The sequence below is a fragment of the Cervus canadensis genome, chromosome 2 (genome assembly GCF_019320065.1).
Source record: "Cervus canadensis isolate Bull #8, Minnesota chromosome 2, ASM1932006v1, whole genome shotgun sequence".
NCBI lineage: Eukaryota > Metazoa > Chordata > Mammalia > Artiodactyla > Cervidae > Cervus > Cervus canadensis.
In genome coordinates this window covers 107865981-107885685 of record NC_057387.1, presented here as the reverse complement: position 1 = coordinate 107885685, position 19705 = coordinate 107865981, and the positions used below count along the sequence as shown (strand labels likewise).

At 45.1% G+C, this 19705-nt stretch overlaps 2 protein-coding genes and 1 pseudogene across 4 annotated transcripts in view; all 3 read right to left on the bottom strand.

Moving 5' to 3' along the window:
- The window catches only part of LOC122437277 (UDP-glucuronosyltransferase 1A1-like), a 141252-nt gene that overhangs the window by 82757 nt on the left and 38790 nt on the right, over nt 1-19705 (bottom strand). Inside the window, exon 1 of one of the 3 annotated variants that reach the window (XM_043462038.1) lies at nt 2076-2962. The exons of the other annotated variants lie outside the window; for them this stretch is intronic. Within the exon in view, the coding sequence (XP_043317973.1) occupies nt 2076-2939 (864 nt within the window). The 5' untranslated portion in view covers nt 2940-2962. Of the gene's footprint in view, nt 1-2075; nt 2963-19705 lie in introns of those variants that run through there. 3 annotated transcript variants of the gene reach the window in all.
- On the bottom strand, nt 7941-9229 carry LOC122437374 (annotated as a pseudogene).
- On the bottom strand, nt 14781-18557 carry LOC122437373 (UDP-glucuronosyltransferase 1A3-like). The gene is made up of 2 exons (XM_043462257.1): nt 17672-18557; nt 14781-14791 (listed from the first exon to the last, which is right to left on the bottom strand). Exons 1-2 carry the CDS (start codon nt 18537-18539, stop codon nt 14781-14783), a joined length of 879 nt encoding a protein of 292 aa, XP_043318192.1. The 5' UTR covers nt 18540-18557.

The following is a 19705-nucleotide window of genomic DNA, read 5'->3' as shown; positions in this document are numbered from 1 at the left end:
AATTGTGGAAAATTCTTAAAGAGAGGGCAACAGCAGACCACATTACCTGCCTTCTGAGAAACCTATATGCAGGTCTAGAAGCAACACTTAGGACTGGACATGGAACAATAAACTAGTTCAAAATTGGGAAATGATTATCTCAAATCTGTATATTGTCATTCTCCTTACTTAATTTATATGCAGACTACATCAAGTGAAATGCCACACGGGATGAATCACAAGCTGGAATCCAGATTGCCAGGGGAAATATCAACAACCTCAAATATGCAGATGATACCACTCTCATGGCAGAAAACAAAGAAGAATGAAAGAATCTCTTGATAAGAGTGAAAGAGGAGAGGGAAAATACTGACTTGAAACTCAGCATTCAAAAATTAAGATCATGGTATCCAGTGCCATTACTTCATGGCAAATAGATGGGGAAAAGGTGGAAACACAGGCAGATTTTATTTTCTTGGGCTCCAAAATCACTGCAGATGGTGACTGTAGCCACAAAATTAAAAGATGCTTGCTCCTTGGAAGAAAAGCTATCACAAAACTAGACAATGTATTAAAAAGCAGAGACATCACTTTGCCAACAAAAGTAGATATAGCCAAAGCTATGGTTTTTCCAGCAGCCATGCATGGATGTGAATGCTGGACCACAAAGAAGGCTAAACACCAAAGAATTGATGTTTTCAAATTGTGGTGCTGGAGAAGACTCCAGAGAGTCCCCTGGACAGCAAGGAAATCAAACCAGTCAATCCTAAGAGAAATCAACCATGAAAATTCACTGGAAAGACTGATGCTAAAACTGAAGCTCCAATACTTTGGCCACCTGATGAGAAGAGCTGACTCATTGGAAAAGACCTTGATGCTGGGAAAGATTGAGGGCAGGAGGAGAAGGGGATGACAGAGGATGAGACGGTTAGATGGCAACACTAACTCAATGGAGATGAGTTTGAGGAAAATCTGGGAGATAGCGAAGAACAGGGAAGCTTGGTGTACGACAGTCCATGAGGCTGCAAACTGTTGGGCACAGCTTGGAACTGGACAACAAAAACAAAAATTCAGGGTTAATATAAGCAGACTCTGAAACTGTGAGGAAAGCAGTAGCTCCCACCATAGGAACGCAGGATGTGGTGATGGGCTGGGGTAGGCATGGTGATGTGGTCAGTCCCTTCCTCTTTGACACTCAGTTCTCAGCATCACTTCCCCACCTTCACTGAGCTCTTAGGCTCAGTTTGACCTCCTCTCCAGCCTTCACCACTAGCATTTGAGGACCTCAGTGGCCCATGCTGAAGACCTATCTGACATGCCATTCAACTCTCTCCATCCCCCCATTTTACTCCAGACCCAAACTCCTGGTCAGAACACTTCTGGTCAGCACAGCTCCATCTCAAGAAACTCGGGCTCAATTATTCCTTTCTCTAATCAAAGAAAGCCCGACTTCCATATCCGGTTTGTCTCATTTCCACTTAATTTATTCAACCTCTCTGAAACTTCTGCTTCCCTTGGGGTTGAGGTGTCCAGTGACTACCCCTAATACCTTTCCAAGACAAAACCTTGATGAAGTATCAGGGCGATAAATGCGATTTGCCATTTCTTTCCTCATCCAATTGAACACCCTCAAAAAGAAAACCCATGATGGATGGATGCACAGCTCAAGTTCTTGGCTCCTACTAGATTGAGAAAACTGCACGACCATCACAACAGAGGCTGTACAAAAGGGCAATCACGGGGGAACCACCCAATTCGTTGTCAAACCTAACATGGACCTTCACCCCTGCCTCTCATTCATCTCAAAGTCCATCAGAAACCTACACTACACTCCTGGATGTATCTCACCAAAGACTGTTCAAAGGAGAATGAGGTAGAAATCTTTAGAAAGATCAGTAGATAAGTAAGCATGTAGAAGTAAGCTGATCTTTTTAAATATGTTCCACTTGGGAATTCCCTGTTGGTCTAGTGATTGGAACCGTCCATTTCACTGCAAGGGCCTGAGGTTACAGTGTGGTGGAAAAGTTTTTAAAAATTTTTTTAATTCAAGGAATGTGTTCCACTGGGAACACTGATAGAACAAAAGCAGTACAGACCTGAGATAACGGTTTCCTGTTGGCACAGTTGATACCCCCAATGAACACCATGTTGGGCATGATTGGCCGCGGATAGTCCATCACAAAGTCTCCTCTGAACAGCCACATGGATCCAGAGGCAAGAATCTCCACCAGTGACACCTCTCTCTGAAGAAGCTCGGAGGCCATACGTGCATAAGGAGTGAAAGAAACCCAGCAAATGTACTTCAGACTCAGAGGGTAGAGCATGTTCTTAACCCTTTGGAAGAATGTCATGCGGTCTGGATTTGTTGTTAATAACCGAGGAACATAAGAGAAAGGGTTTGGGCATGCTGTGCCCTCAACATCTAAGTCACAGGGAACAGAACGCAAAAAAAACACAGCAGGAATGGACAAGTACTTAGCCAGCACTGCCCCGCAGGGGTGAACAGGGTCCGTTAAAACCACATCGAAGGAACTGGCATTCAGGTGCCTGATCAGATCCTTGTTATACAACAGCCCCTCACAAGACCTTTCAAAGAGCAAAGACGCCTTTTTCAAAGATGCCATAGTTTGCAAAAACATCGTTACAAAATGTACTTTTTCAAAAAGCAGATGTACATGAGTCTTCATGAGGGAATCAAATTTCTCCTGTGTGTAGGGAATACTGTAGGTTTTCATGATGAAAAAGTCTTCTGCCTTGATGTGCATATTCACCTCTGGAGCGACGACCACCGCTTGGTGACCTCTGGCGTGGAGCTCCCGCACGGCCTCCCGCATGCTGAGCCAGTGGCTGCCCTCCATGGGGACCACCAGCACCTTCCCAGCCTCGGCCCATCGCCCGGCGCACAGACAGAGCAGGAGTCCAGCCAGCACATGCCGCCGAAGCTGCAGTCCCAGGGCCATCTCCGCACAAACCAGAAGCCACTGGGTCTCTGGTGGGGCTGTGCTGCCTATATTTGTTCCCTTATCTTATCATCAAGTCATTAAAGCAAAATAGCATGCCATTGGGAGGCAGCGTGCCCTGCTTACATTAATCATTACAGGATAAGTCCATGCCTGGGTTACATCACCTCTGATTTCAGCCCAGGAGAGGTTACCCCCTTATCTTGGAAAAACTCTTCTGACCTGCTGCTTCCTCTGGAGAACATTCTAGTTCACTCTCTTGTTCTTCATCCAAGACCCAAGGCAAGACGGTGCCTGCCCATTCCCTTGGTCTCCTCCTACCTCTCTGCTAACCGTGTTCTCTGGGGCTGGACTGAACGCTGAGGAGTCACCTCTGCCCCAGTCCTCACCCAGAACCTCTGCTGCATGTGACCATATCTGAGAACTCTTCAAACTCTTTCACCCCATCATGGGTGAACACGGAGCACATCCGGGGAAGCATATAGCATCACGTGAACAGCTTTCTCTCAGCGGGGAGGGGATGGTGGATCTCTGATTTGTTCCTGTTCCACACTGCACACCTCTTGCACTGCTCAGGAGAGAGTCTGTAGGAGCAGCTGCCTGATATGGAAACATCTGGAAGGATCCTTGAGGACAACAGCAGAAGGGCTGCTTGAGAATTCTTTCTCTGCCTCATGGAAGAGAAGTTCCTGTTATCTAAATCATCAATGGGCAAGACAGCTCTTTGTAATGACAGTGGGGTTCAGAGGGTGCCGGGCTCCAGGGCCTGCTTCACTTTGGACAGGAGGGACTGTTCAAATGCATGTCCACCATGCAGGCTCTCTGAATCCCCTTCTGATGCTGACAGTACTAGTTTTCCACTGCTCTGTGAAGGGACTGAAGTGTGCATTATTCTGGATCTTTATTACATCTTATAGTTTATTTTCAGGATTTCCCAGATGGTGCAGTGGTTAGAATTCTCTTACAAATTCAGGATACACAAAAGACATGGATTCAATCTCTAGGTTGAGTGTCAGATGATCCCTTGGTGTAAGAAATGTTAACCCACTCCAGTTTTCTTGCCTGGAATAGTCCATGGACAGAGGAGCCTAAGAAAAACTATACAAAAAAGGTCTTAATCACCAGATAACCATGAAAGTGTGGTCACACTCATCTATAGCCAAACATATTGCACTGATAAGTCAAGCAGGCCTTAGGAAGAATCACTATAAACAAAGCTATTGGAGGTGATGGATTTCCAGCTGAGCTATTGCAAATCTTAAAATTGATGCCGCTAAAGTGCTAAATACAGCAGCAAATTTAGAAGACTCAGCAAGGGCCACAGGACTGGAAAAGGTCAGTTTACACACCAATCTCAAAGAGACAAAATGCCAAAGAATCTTCAAACTACTGGACAGCTGTGTTCATTTCACATGTCAGTAAGGTAATGTTCAATATCCTTCAAGCTAGGCTTGAACAGTATGTGAATCAAAAACCTCCAGATGTACAAACTGGATTTAGAAAAGGCAGAGAAACCAGAGATGAAATTACCAACATACATTGGATCATAGAAAATGCAAGGGAATTCCAGAAAAAAACCTACTTCTGTTTCATGACTATTTGAAAGCCTTTGATTGTGTGAGTCACAACAATGTGATTCAATGTATGAATCAAACTGCGGGAAATCCCTAAAGAGGTGGGGATTCAAAGCAATCTATAGATTCAATGCAATCCCTACCAAGCTGCCAATGGTATTCTTCACAGAACTGGAACAAATAATTTCACAATTTGTATAGAAATACAAAAAACCTCGAATAGCCAAAGCAATCTTGAGAAAGAAGAATGGAACTGGAGGAATCAACCTGCCTGACTTCAGACTATACTACAAAGCCACAGTCATCAAGACAGTATGGTACTGGCACAAAGACAGAAATATAGATCATTGGAACAGAATAGAAATCCCAGAGGTAAATCCATGGACCTATGGACGCCTTATCTTCGACAAAGGAGGCAAGGATATACACTGGAAAAAGACAAACTCTTTAACAAGTGGTGCTGGGAAACCGGTCAACCCACTTGTAAAGAATGAAACTAGAACACTTTCTAACACCATACACAAAAATCAACTCAAAATGGATTAAGATCTAAATGTAAGACCAGAAACTATAAAACTCCTAGAGGAGAAACATAGGCAAAACACTCTCTGACATAAATCACAGCAGGATCCTCTATGACCCACCTCCCAGAATATTGGAAATAAAAGCAAAAAATAAACAAATGGACCTAATGAAACTTAAAGCTTTTGCACAACAAAGGAAACTATAAGTAAGGTGAAAAGACAGCCCTCAGATTGGGAGAAAATAATAGCAAATGAAGAAACAGACAAAGGATTAATCTCAAAAATATACAAGCAACTCCTGCAGCTCAATTCCAGAAAAATAAATGACCCAATCAAAAAATGGGCCAAAGAACTAAACAGACATTTCTCCAAAGAAGACTTACAGATGGCTAACAAACACATGAAAAGATGCTCAACATCACTCATTATTAGAGAAATGCAAATCAAAACCACAATGAGGTACCATTACACGCCAGTCAGGATGGCTGCTATCCAAAAGTCTACAAGCAATAAATGCTGGAGAGGGTGTGGAGAAAAGGGAACCCTCTTACACTGTTGGTGGGAATGCAAACTAGTACAGCCACTATGGAAAACAGTGTGGAGATTTCTTAAAAAACTGGAAATAGAACTGCCATATGACCCAGCAATCCCACTTCTGGGCATACACACTGAGGAAACCAGATCTGAAAGAGACACGTGCACCCCAATGTTCATCGCAGCACTGTTTATAATAGCCAGGACATGGAAGCAACCTAGATGCCCATCAGCAGATGAATGGATAAGGAAGCTGTGGTACATATACACCATGGAATATTACTCAGCCGTTAAAAAGAATTCATTTGAATCAGTCCTAATGAGATGGATGAAACTGAGCCCATTATACAGAGTGAAGTAAGCCAGAAAGATAAAGAACATTACAGCCTACTAACACATATATATGGAATTTAGAAAGATGGTAATGATAACCCTATATGCAAAACAGAAAAAGAGACACAGATGTACAGAACAGACTTTTGGACTCTGAGGGAGAAGGTGAGGGTGGGATGTTTCGAGAGAACAGCATGCATATATCTATAGTGAAACAGATCACCAGCCCAGGTGGGATGCATGAGACAAGTGCTCGGGCCTGGTGCACTGGGAAGACCCAGAGGAATCGGGTGGAGAGGGAGGTGGGAGGGGGAATCGGGATGGGGAATACATGTAACTCCATGGCTGATTCATGTCAATGTATGACAAAACCCACTGCAATATTGTAAAGTAATTAGCCTCCAACTAATAAAAATAAATGAAAACAAAAAAGAGGTGGGGATACCAGACCATGTTACCAGCCTTCTGAGAAACCTGTGTCCAGGTCTAGAAGCAACACTTAGAACTGAACATGGAACAACAAACTAGTTCAAAACTGGGAAATGATTATGTCAAAGCTGTATATTGTCATCCTTCTTACTTAATTTCTCTGCAGAGTACATAATGTGAAACCACACAAGATGAATCACAAGCTGGAACCAAGACTGCCAGGAGAAAAATCAACGACCTCAGATATGCAGATGATATCACTCTCGTGGCAGAAAACAAAGAAGAATGAAAGAGTCTCTTGATGAGAGAGAAAGAGGAGAGTGAAAAAGCTGGTTTAAAACTCAGCATTCAAAAATTAAGATCATGGTATCCATGTCATTAATTCATGGCAAATAGATGGGGGAAAGGGGAAAACACTGGCAGATTTTATATTCTTTGGCTCCAAAATCACTGCAGATGGGGTGACTATAGCCACAAAATTAAAAGATGCTTGCACCTTGGAAGAAAAGCTGTGACAAAGCTAGACAGCGTGTTAAAAAGCAGAGACATCACTTTGCCAACAAAAGTAGATATAACCACTCTGTGGTTTTTCCAGCAGCCATGCATGGATGTGAATGCTGGACCACAAAGAAGGCTAAACACCAAAGAATTGATGTTTTCAAATTGTGGTGCTGGAGAAGACTCCAGAAAGTCCCCTGGACAGCAAGGAAATGAAATCAGTCAATCCTAAGAGAAATCAACCGTGAATATTCACTGGAAAGACTGATGCTAAAACCGAAGCTCCAATACTTTGACCACCTGATGAGAAGAACTGACTCATTGGAATAGACCCTGATGCTGGGAATGATTGAGGACAGGAGGAGAAGAGGAGGACAGAGGATGAGATTGTTCAATGGCATCACTGACTCAATGGACATGAGACTGAGCAAACTCCAAGAGATAGTGAAGAACAGGGAAGCTTGGTGTGCTACAGTCCATGGGGCCACAAATATTGGGATACGGCTTGGTACCTGAACAATAATTCAGGGTTAATAAAAGCAGACTCTGAATCTGTAAGGAAAGCAGTAGCTCCCACCATAGAAAAGCAGGGTGTAGTGACTGGGCTGGGGTAGGCGTGGTGATGTGGTCAGTCCCTTCCTCTTTGACACTCAGTTCTCAGCATCACTTCACCACCTACACTGCTCTCAGGCTCAGTTTGACCTCCTCTCCAGCCTTCACCACTAGCATTTGAGGACCTCGGTGGCCCATGCTGAAGACCTATCTGACATGCCATTCAACTCTCTCCATCCCCCCATTTTACTCCAGACCCAAACTCCTGGTCAGAACACTTCTGGTCAGCACAGCTCCATCTCAAGAAAATCGGGCTCAATTATTCTTTTCTCTGATCACAGAAAGCCCAACGTCCATCTCTAGTTAGTCTCATTTCCACTTAATTTATTCAAAGTCTCTGAAACTTCTGCTTCCTTTGGGGTTGAGGTGTCCAGTGACTACCCCTAATACCCTTCCAAGACAAAACCTCGATGAAGTATCAGGGTGATAAATGCGATTTGCCTGTTCTTTCCCCATCCATTTCAACACCCTCAAGCAGAAAACCCATGATGGATGGATCACAGCTCAAGTTCTTGGCTCCTACTTGATTGAGAAAACTGCACGACCATCACAACAGAGGCTGTACAAAAGGGCAATCACGGTGGAACCATCCCATTCCTTGTCCAACCTAATACGAACCTTCACCCCTGCCTCTCATTCTTCTCAAAACCATCAAAATCTACACTACACTCCTGGAGCATTTTAACAATGTGTCTCACCGAAGAGTGTGTGAAGAATGAGAGGTAGAAACCTTTAGAAAGATCAGTAGATAAGAAAGCACTTGGAAATAGGTTGTCTTTTAAAAATATGTCCACTTGGCAATTCCCTGTCTGTCTAGTGGTTGGAATCCACCTTTTCACAGCAAGGGCCTGGCATTGCAGTGGGTGAAAAAAAAGAATGTATTCCACTGGGAACACTGATTGAGCAAAAGCAGCAGTACAGACCTGAGATAACGGCTTCCTGTTGGCACAGTTGATACCCCCAATGAACACCATGTTGAGCATGATTGGCCATGGGTAGTCCATCACAAAGTCTCCTCTGAACAGCCACATGGATCCAGGGGCAAGAATCTCCACCAGTGACACCTCTCTCTGAAGAAGCTCGGAGGCCATACGTTCATAATGAGTGAAAGCAACCTGGCAAATGTACTTCAGGCTCAGAGGGTAGAGCATGTTCTTCACCCTTTGGAAGAATGTCATGCAGTCTGGATTTGTTGTTAATAACCGAGGAACATAAGAAAAAGGGTTTGGGCATGCAGTGCCCTCAGCATCTAAGTCACAGGGAACAGAATGCAAAAAAAACACAGCAGGAATGGACAGGTACTTAGCCAGCACTGCCCCGTGGGTGTGAACAGGGTCCGTTAAAACCACATCGAAGGAACTGGCATTCAGGTCTCTGATCAAGTCCTTGTTAAACAGCAGCCCCTCACAAGACCTTTCAAAGAACAAAGACGCCTTTTTCAAAGATGCCATAGTTTGCAAAAACATCGTTACAAAATGTACTTTTTCAAAAAGCACTGGTACACAACTCTTCATGAGGGAATCAAATGTATGCTGTGTGTAGGGAATGGCGTAGCTTTTCATGATGATAAAGTCTTCTGCCTTGATATGCACATTGACCTCCAGAGAGACGACCACTACTTGGTGACCTCTGGTGTGAGCTCCCGCATGGTCTCCCGCATGCTGAGCCAGTGGCTTACCTCCGTGGGGACCACCAGCACCTTCCCAGCCTCAGTCCATCACCGGACGCACAGACAGAGCAGGAGTCTAGCCAGCACCTGCCATCGAAGCTGCAGTCCCAGGGTCATCTCCACACAAAGCAGAAGCTACTGAGTCTCTGGTCGGGCTGTGCTGCCTATATGTGTCCCCTTATCTTAATCTTATCATCAAGTCACTTAAGCAAAATGGCATGTCATTGGAAGGTAGAATGCCCACCTTACATTAATCGTTCCAGAATAAGTCCATACCTGTGTTTCATCACCTGTGATTTCGCCCAGGGAATGGTCACTCCCCCTTTTCTTGGAAAAAGTCTTCGGACCTTCTGCTTCCTCTGGGGAGCATTCTAGTTCACTCTCTTATTTTTCATCCAAGACCCAAGGCAAGTCTGTGCCTGCCCATTCCCTTGGTCTCCTCCCACCTCTCTGCTAACCGTGTTCTCTGAGGCTGGACTGAACGCTGAGGAGTCACCTCTGCCCCAGTCCCCACCCAGAACCTCTGCTGCATGTGACCATATCTGAGAACTCTTCAAACTCTTTCACCCCATCATGGGTGAACACGGAGCACATCTGGGGAAGCATATAACATCACAAGAACAGCTTTCTCTCAGCAGGGAGGGGATGGTGAATCTCTGGTTTGTTCCTGTTCCACACTGCACACCTCTTGCACTGCTCAGGAGAGAGTCTGTCAGAGCAGCTGCCTGATATGGAAACATCTGGAAGGATCCTTGAGGACAACAGCAGAAGGGCTACTTGAGAATTCTTTCTCTGCCTCATGGAAGAGAAGTTCCTGTTATCTAAATCATCAGCGGGCAAGGCAGCTCTTTGTAATGACAGTGGGGTTCAGAGGACGCCGAGCTCCAGGGCCTGCTTCACTTTGGACAGGAGGGACCGAACCAATGCCACCATGCAGGCTCTCTGAATCATCTTCTGATGCGGACCCCACTAGGCTTCCACTGCTCTGTGTAGAGACTGAAGTGCACATTAATCTGGATCTTTATTACATCTTATAGTTTATGTTCAGGACTTCCCAGATGGTGCAGTGGTAAAGAATTCTCCTACAAATCAGGAGACATGAAAGACATTGATCCAATCCCTAGGTTGAGTGTCAGATGATCCCTTGGGGTAGGAAATGTTAACCCACTCCAGTTTTCTTGCCTGGAATAGTCCATGGACAGAGGGGCCTAAACAAAACTATTTTAAAAAGGTCTCAATCACCAGATAACCATGAAAGTGTGGTCACTCATCTATAGCCAAACATCTTGCACTGTGAAGTCAAGCAGGCCTTAGGAAGAATCACTATAAACAAACCTATTGGAGGTGATGGAATTCCAGCTGAGCTATTGCAAATCTTTAAATTGATGCCACTAAAGTGCTAAACTCAATACACCAGCAAATTTGGAATATTCAACAAGGGCCACAGGATTGGAAAAACTCAGTTTACATTCCAATCTCAAAGAAAGACAATGCCAAAGAATGTTCAAACTACTGGAAAATTATGCACATTTCCCCTGTTAGCAAGGTAATACTCAAAATCCTTCAAACAATATGTGAATTGATATCTTTCAGATGAACAAGCTGGATTTAGAAAATGCAAAGGAAACAGAGATCAAATCAACATCTCCTGGATCATAGAAAAAGCAAGGGAATTCCAGAAAAAAAAAAATCTACTTCTGCTTCATGACTACTTGAAAGCCTTTGATTGTGTGGATCACAACAAATTGTGGAAAATTCTTAAAGAGATGGGAATACCAGACCACATTACCTGCCTTCTGAGAAACCTGTATGCAGGTCTAGAAGCGACACCTAGGACTGGACATGGAACAACAAACTAGTTCAAAATTGGGAAATGATTATGTCAAAGCTGTATATTGTCATCCTCTTGTTTAATTTCTCTGCAGAGTACATCAAGTGAAATGCCACACAGGATGAATCACAAGCTGGAATCCAGATTGCCAGGAGTAATATCGACAACCTCAGATATGCAGGTGATACCACTCTCATGGCAGAAAACGAAGAAGAATTTAAGACTCTCTTGATGAGAGTGAAAGAGGAGAGTGAAGAAGCTGGCTTAAAACTCAGCATTCAAAAATTAAGATCATGGTATCCAATGTCATTAAGTGAAGTCGCTCAATCGTGTCCAACTCTTTGTGACCCCATGGACTGCAGTCCACCAGGCTCCTCCATCCATGGGATTCTCCAGGCAAGAATACTGGAGTGGGTTGCCATTTCCTTCTCCAATGTCATTACTTCCATGTCTTTACTTCATGGCAAATAGATGGGGAAAAGGGGGAAACACTGGTAGATTTTATTTTCTTGGGCTCCAAAATCACTGTGGATGGTTACTGTAGCCACAAAATTAAAAGACGCTTGCCCCTTGGAGGAAAAACTATCACAAAACTAAACAGTGTATTAAAAAGCAGAGATATCACTTTGCCAACAAAAGCTGATATAGTCAAAGCTATGGTTTTTCCAGTAGTCATGTATGGATGTGAATGTTGGACCATAAAGAAGGCTGAGCACTGAAGAATTGATACTTTCAAATTGTGGTGCTGGAGAAGACTCCAGAGAGTTCCCTGGACAGCAAGGAAATCAAACCAGTCAATCCTAAGAGAAATCAACCATGAAAATTCACTGGAAAGACTGATGCTAAAACCGAAGCTCCAATACTTTGACCACCTGATGAGAAGAACTGACTCATTGGAATAGACCCTGATGCTGGGAAAGACTGAGGGCAGGAGAAGGGGAAGACGGAGAATGAGATGGTTGAATGGCATCACTGACTCCAGGGACATGAGATTGAGGAAACTCTAGGAGATAGTGAAGAACAGAGAAGCTTGGTGTGCGACAGTCCATGGGGCCATGAACAGTTGGACATGACTTGGCAACTGAACAACAACAATTCAGGGTTAATATAAGCAGACTCTGAAACTGTGAGGAAAGCAGTAGCTCCCACCATAGAAATGCAGGGTGTGGTGACTGGGCTGGGGTAGGCGTGGTGATGTGGTCAGTCCCTTCCTCTTTGACACTCAGTTCTCAGCATCACTTCGACACCTACACTGTGCTCTTAGGCTCAGTTTGACCTCCTCTCCAGCCCCCACCACTAGCCTTTGAGGACCTCGGTGGCCCATGCTGAAGACCTATCTGACATGCCATTCAACTCTCTCCATCCCCCCATTTTACTCCAGACCCAAACTCCTGGTCAGAACACTTCTGTTCAGCACAGCTGCATCTCAAGAAACTCGGGCTCAATTATTCCTTTCTCTGATCACAGAAAGCCCGACGTCCATCTCCATTTTTCTCTCACTTCCACTTAGTGTATTCAACCTTTCTGAAACTTCTGCTTCCTTCAGGGTTGAGGTCTCCAGTGACCACCCCTTATACCCTTCTAAGACAAAACCACAACAAACTTTCAGGGTGATAAATGTAATGTGCCAGTTCTTTCCTCATCCAATTGAACACCCACAAGCAAAAAACCCATGATGGATGGATTCACAGCTCAAGTCCTTGGCTCCTACTAGATTGAGAAAACTGCACGACCATCACAACAGAGGCTGTACGAAAGGACGATCACGGTGGAACCATCCCATTCCTTGTCAAACCTAATATGGACCTTCACCCCTACCTCTCATTCATCTCAAAGTCCACCACAAACTTACAGTTCACTCCTGGAGCACTTTAACAATGTATCACACCAAAGAGTGTGCAAAGGAGAATGAGACATAGAAATCTTTAGAAAGATCAGTAGATAAGTAAGCATGTGGATATAGGTTGTCTTCTAAAAATATGTTCCCACTTGGGAATTCCCTGTCAGTCTAGTGGTTGGAACCCACCATTTCACTGCAACGGCCTGAGGTTGCAGTGGGTGAAAACATTTTTAGATTTTTTTTAATTAAAAGAATGTATTCTACTGGTTGAACAAAAGCAGCAGTACACACCTGAGATAACGGCTTCCTGTTGGCACAGTTGATACCCCCAATGAACACCATGTTGGGCATGACTGGACGTGGGTACTCCATCACAAAGTCTACTTTGAACAGCCACACGGATCCAGAGGCAAGAATCTCCCCCAGTGAAACCTCTCTCTGAAGAAGCTCAGAGGCCATACGTGCATAAGGAGTAAAAGGACCCTGGCAAATGTACTTCAGGCTCAGAGGGTAGAGCATGTTCTTCACCCTTTGGAAGAATGTCATGTGGTCTGGGTTTGTTGTTAAAAACCGAGGAACATATGAGAAAGGGTTTGGGCATGCAGTGCCCTCAGCATCTAAGTCACATGGAATGTGCCGCAAAAAAAAACACAGCAGGAATGGACAGGTACTTAGCCAGCACTGCCCCGCAGAGGTAAATAGGGTCCGTTAAAACCACATTGAAGGAACTGGCATTCAGGTGCCTGATCAAGTCCTTGTTATACAACAGCCCCTCACAAGACCTTTCAAAGAGCAAAGACGCCTTTTTCAAAAATGCCATAGTTTTCAAAAACATCGTTACCCAATGTACTCTTTCAAAAAGCACTGGTACATGACTCTTCATGATGGAATCAAATGTGTGCTGTGTGTCAGGAGTGGCATAGGTTTTCATGGTGAAAAAGTCTTCTGCCTTGATGTGCACATTGACCTCCGGAGCAACAACCACCGCTTGGTGACCTCTGGCATGGAGCTCCCGCACAGCCTCCCGCATGCTGAGCCAGTGGCTGCCCTCCATGGGGACCACCAGCACCTTCCCAGCCTCAGCCCATCGCGCGGCGCACAGACAGAGCAGGAGTCCAGCCAGCACCTGCCACCGAAGCTGCAGTCCCAGGGCCATCTCCGCACAAACCAGAAGCCACTGGGTCTCTGGTTGGGCTGTGCCACCTATATTTGTTCTCTTATCTTTATCTTATCATCAAGTTATTTAAGCAAAATGGCATGTCATTGGAAGGCAGCGTGCCCTCCTTACATTAATCATTACAGGATAAATCCATGCCTGGGTTTCATCACCTCTGATTTCACCCAGGGAAAGGTTACCCCCTTATCTTGGAAAAACTCTTCTGACCTGCTGCTTCCTCTGGGGAACATTCTAGTTCACTCTCTTGTTCTTCATCCAACACCCAAAGCAAGACTGTGCCTGCCCATTCCCTTGGTCGCCTCCTACCTCTCTGCTAAACCTGTTCTCTGGGGCTGGACTGAACTCTGAGGAGTCACCTCTGCCCTAGTCCCCACCCAGAACCTCTGCTGCATGTGACCATATCTGAGAACTCTTCAAACTCTTACCCCCCATCATGGGTGAACACGGAGCACATCCAGGGTAGCATATAACATCACGAGAACAGCCTTCTCAGCGGGGAGGGGATGGTGGATCTCTGGCTTGTTTCTGTTCCACACTGGACACCTCATGCACTCCCCGAGAGAGTCGGAGCAGCTGCCCGATATGAAAACATCTCAAAGGATCCTTGAGGACAACAGCAGAAGGGCTGTGTGAGAATTCTTTCTCTGCCTCATGGAAGAGAAGTCCCTGTTATCTAAATCATCAGCGGGAAAGGCAGCTCTTTGTAATGACAGTGGGGTTCAGAGGACGCTGGGCTCCAGGGCCTTCTTCACTTTGGACAGGAGGGACATCCCCATGCCTCCATGTAGGCTCTCTGAATCCTCTTCAGAGGCTGACCCCACTAGGCTTCCACTGCTCTGTGTAGAGACTGAAGTGGGCATTATTCTGGATCTTTATTACATCTTATAGTTTATGTTCAGGACTTCCCAGATGGTGCAGTGTTCCAGAATCCTCCTAAGATTGCTTCTCGGCCTTTTGGCTAAGATCAAGTGAAGAATCCTCCTACGAATGCAGGAGACACAACAGACATGGATTCAATCCCTAGGTTGAGTGTCAGATGATCCCTTGGGGTAAGAAATATTAACTCACTCCAGTTTTCTTGCCTGGAATAGTCCATGGACAGAGGAGCCTAAGTAAAACTGTACAAAAAAGGTGTTAATCACCAGATAACCATGAAAGTGTGGTCACTCATCTATAGCCAAACATATTACACTGTGAAGTCAAGCAGGCCTTAGGAAGAATCACTATAAACAAACCTATTGGAGGTGATGGATTTCCAGCTGAGCTATTGCAAATCCTAAAATCAATGCTGCTAAAGTGTCGCACTCAATACATCAGCAAATGTGGAAAACTCAGCAAGGGCCACAGGACTGGAAAAGGTCAGGTTACATTCCAATCTCAAAGAAAGACAATGCCAAAGAATGTTCAAACTACTGGACAATTGTGCTCATTTCACATGTTAGCAAGATAATACTCAAAATCCTTCAAACAATATGTGAATCGAAAACTTCCAGATGAACAAGCTGGATTTAGAAAAGACAGAGGAACCAGAGATCAAATTACCAACATCCACTGGATCATAGAAAAAGCAAGGGAATTCCAGAAAAAATTCTACTTCTGCTTCATGACTTCTTGAAAGCCTTTGATTGTGTGGATCACAACAAATTGTGGAAAATTCTTAAAGAGAGGGCAACAGCAGACCACATTACCTGCCTTCTGAGAAACCTATATGCAGGTCTAGAAGCAACACTTAGGACTGGACATGGAACAATAAACTAGTTCAAAATTGGGAAATGATTATCTCAAATCTGTATATTGTCATTCTCCTTACTTAATTTATATGCAGACTACATCAAGTGAAATGCCACACAGGATGAATCACAAGCTGGAATCCAGATTGCCAGGAGTAATATCGACAACCTCAGATATGCAGATGATACCACTCTCAAGGCAGAAAACGAAGAAGAATGAAAGAATCTCTTGACAAGAGTGAAAGAGGAGAGGGAAAAAGCTGGCTTAAAACTCAGCATTCAAAAATTAAGATCATGGTATCCAGTGCCATTACTTCATGGCAAATAGATGGGGAAAAGGTGGAAACACAGGCAGATTTTATTTTCTTGGGCTCCAAAATCACTGCAGATGGTGACTGTAGCCACAAAATTAAAAGATGCTTGCTCCTTGGAAGAAAAGCTATCACAAAACTAGACAGTATATTAAAAAGCAGAGATATCACTTTGCCAAAAAAAGTTGATATAGTCAAAGCTATGGTTTTTCCAGTAGTCATGTATGGATGTGAATGTTGGACCAGAAAGAAGACTGAGCACTGAAGAATTCATGCTTTCAAATTGTGGTGTGGGATAAGAGTCCAGAGAGTCCCCTGGACAGCAAGGATATCAAATCAGTCAATCCTAAGAGAAATCAACCATGAATATTCACTGGAAAGACTGATGCTAAAACTGAAGCTCCAATACTTTGGCCACCTGATGAGAAGAGCTGACTCATTGGAAAAGACCCTGATACTGGGAAAGATTGAGGGCAGGAAAAGGGGAAGACGGGATGAGATGGTTGAATGGCATCACTGACTCCAGGGACGTGAGGAAACTCTGGGAGATAGTGAAGAACAGGGAAGCTTGGTGTGGGACAGCCCATGGGGCCGCAAACCGTTGGACACAACTTGGCAACTGAACAACAACAACAATTCAGGGTTAATATAAGCAGACTCTGAAACTGTGAGGAAAGCAGTAGCTCCCACCACAGAAATGCAGGGTGTGGTGACTGGGCTGGGGTAGGTGTGGTGATGTGGTCAGTCCCGTCCTCTTTGAGACTCAGTTCTCAGCATCACTTCCCCACCTTCACTGTGCTCTTAGGCTCAGTTTGACCTCCTCTCCAGCCCCCACCACTAGCCTTTGAGGACCTCGGTGGCCCATGCTGAAGACCTATCTGACATGCCATTCAACTCTCTCCATCCCCCCATTTTACTCCAGACCCAAACTCCTGGTCAGAACACTTCTGGTCAGCACAGCTGCATCTCAAGAAACTCGGGCTCAATTATTCCTTTCTCTGATCACAGAAAGCCTGACGTCCATCTCCAATTTTGTCTCACCACTTAATTTATTCAACCTCTCTGAAACTTCTGCCTCCTTTGGGGTTGAGGTGTCCAGTGACCATGCCTAATACCTTTCCAAGACAAACCCTGACAAACTATCAGGGTGATAAATGTAGTTTGCCATTTTTTTCCTCATCCAACTGAACACCCACAAGCAAAAAACCCATGATGGATGGATTCACAGCTCAAGTCCTTGGCTCCTACTAGATTGAGAAAACTGCACGACCATCACAACAGAGACTGTACGAAAGGACGATCACGGTGGAACCACCCCATTCCTTGTCAAACCTAATATGGACCTTCACCCCTACCTCTCATTCATCTCAAAGTCAATCACAAACTTACAGTTCACTCCTGGAGCACTTTAACAATGTATCACACTAAAGAGTGTGCAAAGGAGAATGAGGTAGAAATCTTTAGAAAGATCAGTAGATAAGTAAGCTTGTGGATATAGGTTGTCTTCTAAAAATATGTTCCACTTGGGAATTCCCTGTCCGTCTAGTGGTTGGAACCCACCATTTCACTGCAAGGGCCTGAGGTTGCAGTGGGTGAAAACATTTTTAGATTTTTTTTAATTAAAAGAATGTATTCTACTGGGAACACTGATTGAGCAAAAGCAGCAGTACACACCTGAGATAACGGCTTCCTGTTGGCACAGTTGATACCCCCAATGAACACCATGTTGGGCATGACTGGCCGGGGGTACTCCATCACAAAGTCTACTCTGAACAGCCACATGGATCCAGAGGCAAGAATCTCCCCCAGTGAAACCTCTCTCTGAAGAAGCTCAGAGGCCATACGTGCATAAGGAGTGAAAGGACCCTGGCAAATGTACTTCAGGCTCAGAGGGTAGAGCATGTTCTTCACCCTTTGGAAGAATGTCATGCGGTCTGGGTTTGTTGTTAAAAACCGAGGAACATATGAGAAAGGGTTTGGGCATGCAGTGCCCTCAGCATCTAAGTCACATGGAATGTGCCGCAAAAAAAACACAGCAGGAATGGACAGGTACTTAGCCAGCACTGCCCCGCAGAGGTAAATAGGGTCCGTTAAAACCACATCGAAGGAACTGGCATTCAGGTGCCTGATCAAGTCCTTGTTATACAACAGCCCCTCACAAGACCTTTCAAGGAACAAAGACGCCTTTTTCAAAGATGCCATAGTTTCCAAAAACATCGTTACCCAATGTACTCTTTCAAAAAGCACTGGTACACGACTCTTCATGACGGAATCAAATGTGTGCTGTGTGTCGGGAGTGGCATAGGTTTTCATGATGAAAAAGTCTTCTGCCTTGATGTGCACATTGACCTCCGGAGCAACAACCACCGCTTGGTGACCTCTGGCATGGAGCTCCCGCACAGCCTCCCGCATGCTGAGCCAGTGGCTGCCCTCCATGGGGACCACCAGCACCTTCCCAGCCTCGGCCCATCGCCCGGCGCACAGACAGAGCAGGAGTCCAGCCAGCACCTGCCACCGAAGCTGCAGTCCCAGGGCCATCTCTGCACAAACCAGAAGCCACTGACTCTACGTGCGGCTGTGCCATCTATATGTGTTCCCTTGTCTTTATCTTATCACCAAGTCACTTAAACAAAATGGCATGTCATTGGAAGGCAGCGTGCCCTCTATACATTAATCATTACAGAATAAGACTATGCCTGTGTTTCATCACCTCTGGTTCACCCAGGGATAGACCCCACCCCCTTACCTTGGAAAATCTCCTCTGATCCTGCTTCCTCTGGGGAACATTCGAGTTCACTCTCTTGTTCTTCATCCAACACCCAAAGCAAGACTGTGCCTGCCCATTCCCTTGGTCTCCTCCTACCTCTCTGCTAACCGTGTTCTCTGGGGCTGGACTGAACGCTGAGGAGTCACCTCTGCCCTAGTCCCCACCCAGAACCTCTGCTGCATGTGACCATATCTGAGAACTCTTCAAACTCTTTTACCCCAATTCATAGGTGAACACGGAGCTAATCCAGGGAAATATATTACATTGTTAGGACTGCTTTCTCAGCAGGGAGGGGATGGTGGCTCTCTGGTTTGTTCCTGTTCCACACTGCACACCTCTTGCACTGCTCAGGAGAGAGTCTGTCAGAGCAGCTGCCTGATATGGAAACATCTGGAAGGATCCTTGAGGACAACAGCAGAAGGGCTGCTTGAGAATTCTTTCTCTGCCTCATGGAAGAGAAGTTCCTGTTATCTAAATCATCAGTGGGCAAGGCAGCTCTTTGTAATGACAGTGGGGTTCAGAGGGTTCCAGGTCTTGCTCACCCTGGACGGGATGAAGCCGGCCCCATGCCTCCGTGCAGGTTCTCTGAATCCTCTTCTGATGCTGAAGGTACCAGTCCTCCCCTACTCTGGTTAGGGAATGAAGTGAATTTTTCTGGGACTTTATTATATCTTATAGTTTATGTTCAGATTTTTCTCCAGGGTCAGTTACAGACCAAATCCTGAAAAGGACAGACTCCTCAGAACAGAGGAGCTCCAGAATTTGTGAGAGCCTTCTGAGGTGGGGACTGTGCAATGATTGTGTCTCAGACCCATGAAATGACCCTACTACAGAGACTGATGGCCACGTGTGCTCAACAGAATGTGACATCTCCATGTCTAATTTGCCCTGGGGAAGATGGGGTAGGACTTTCTGGGCTGCCCAGCTCTCTCACTGA

What these genes read in the sequence shown, in the direction of transcription:
- LOC122437373 (XM_043462257.1), bottom strand. Translation starts at nt 18,539, where the DNA reads ATGGCCCTGGGACTGCAGCTTCGGTGGCAGGTGCTGGCTGGACTCCTG.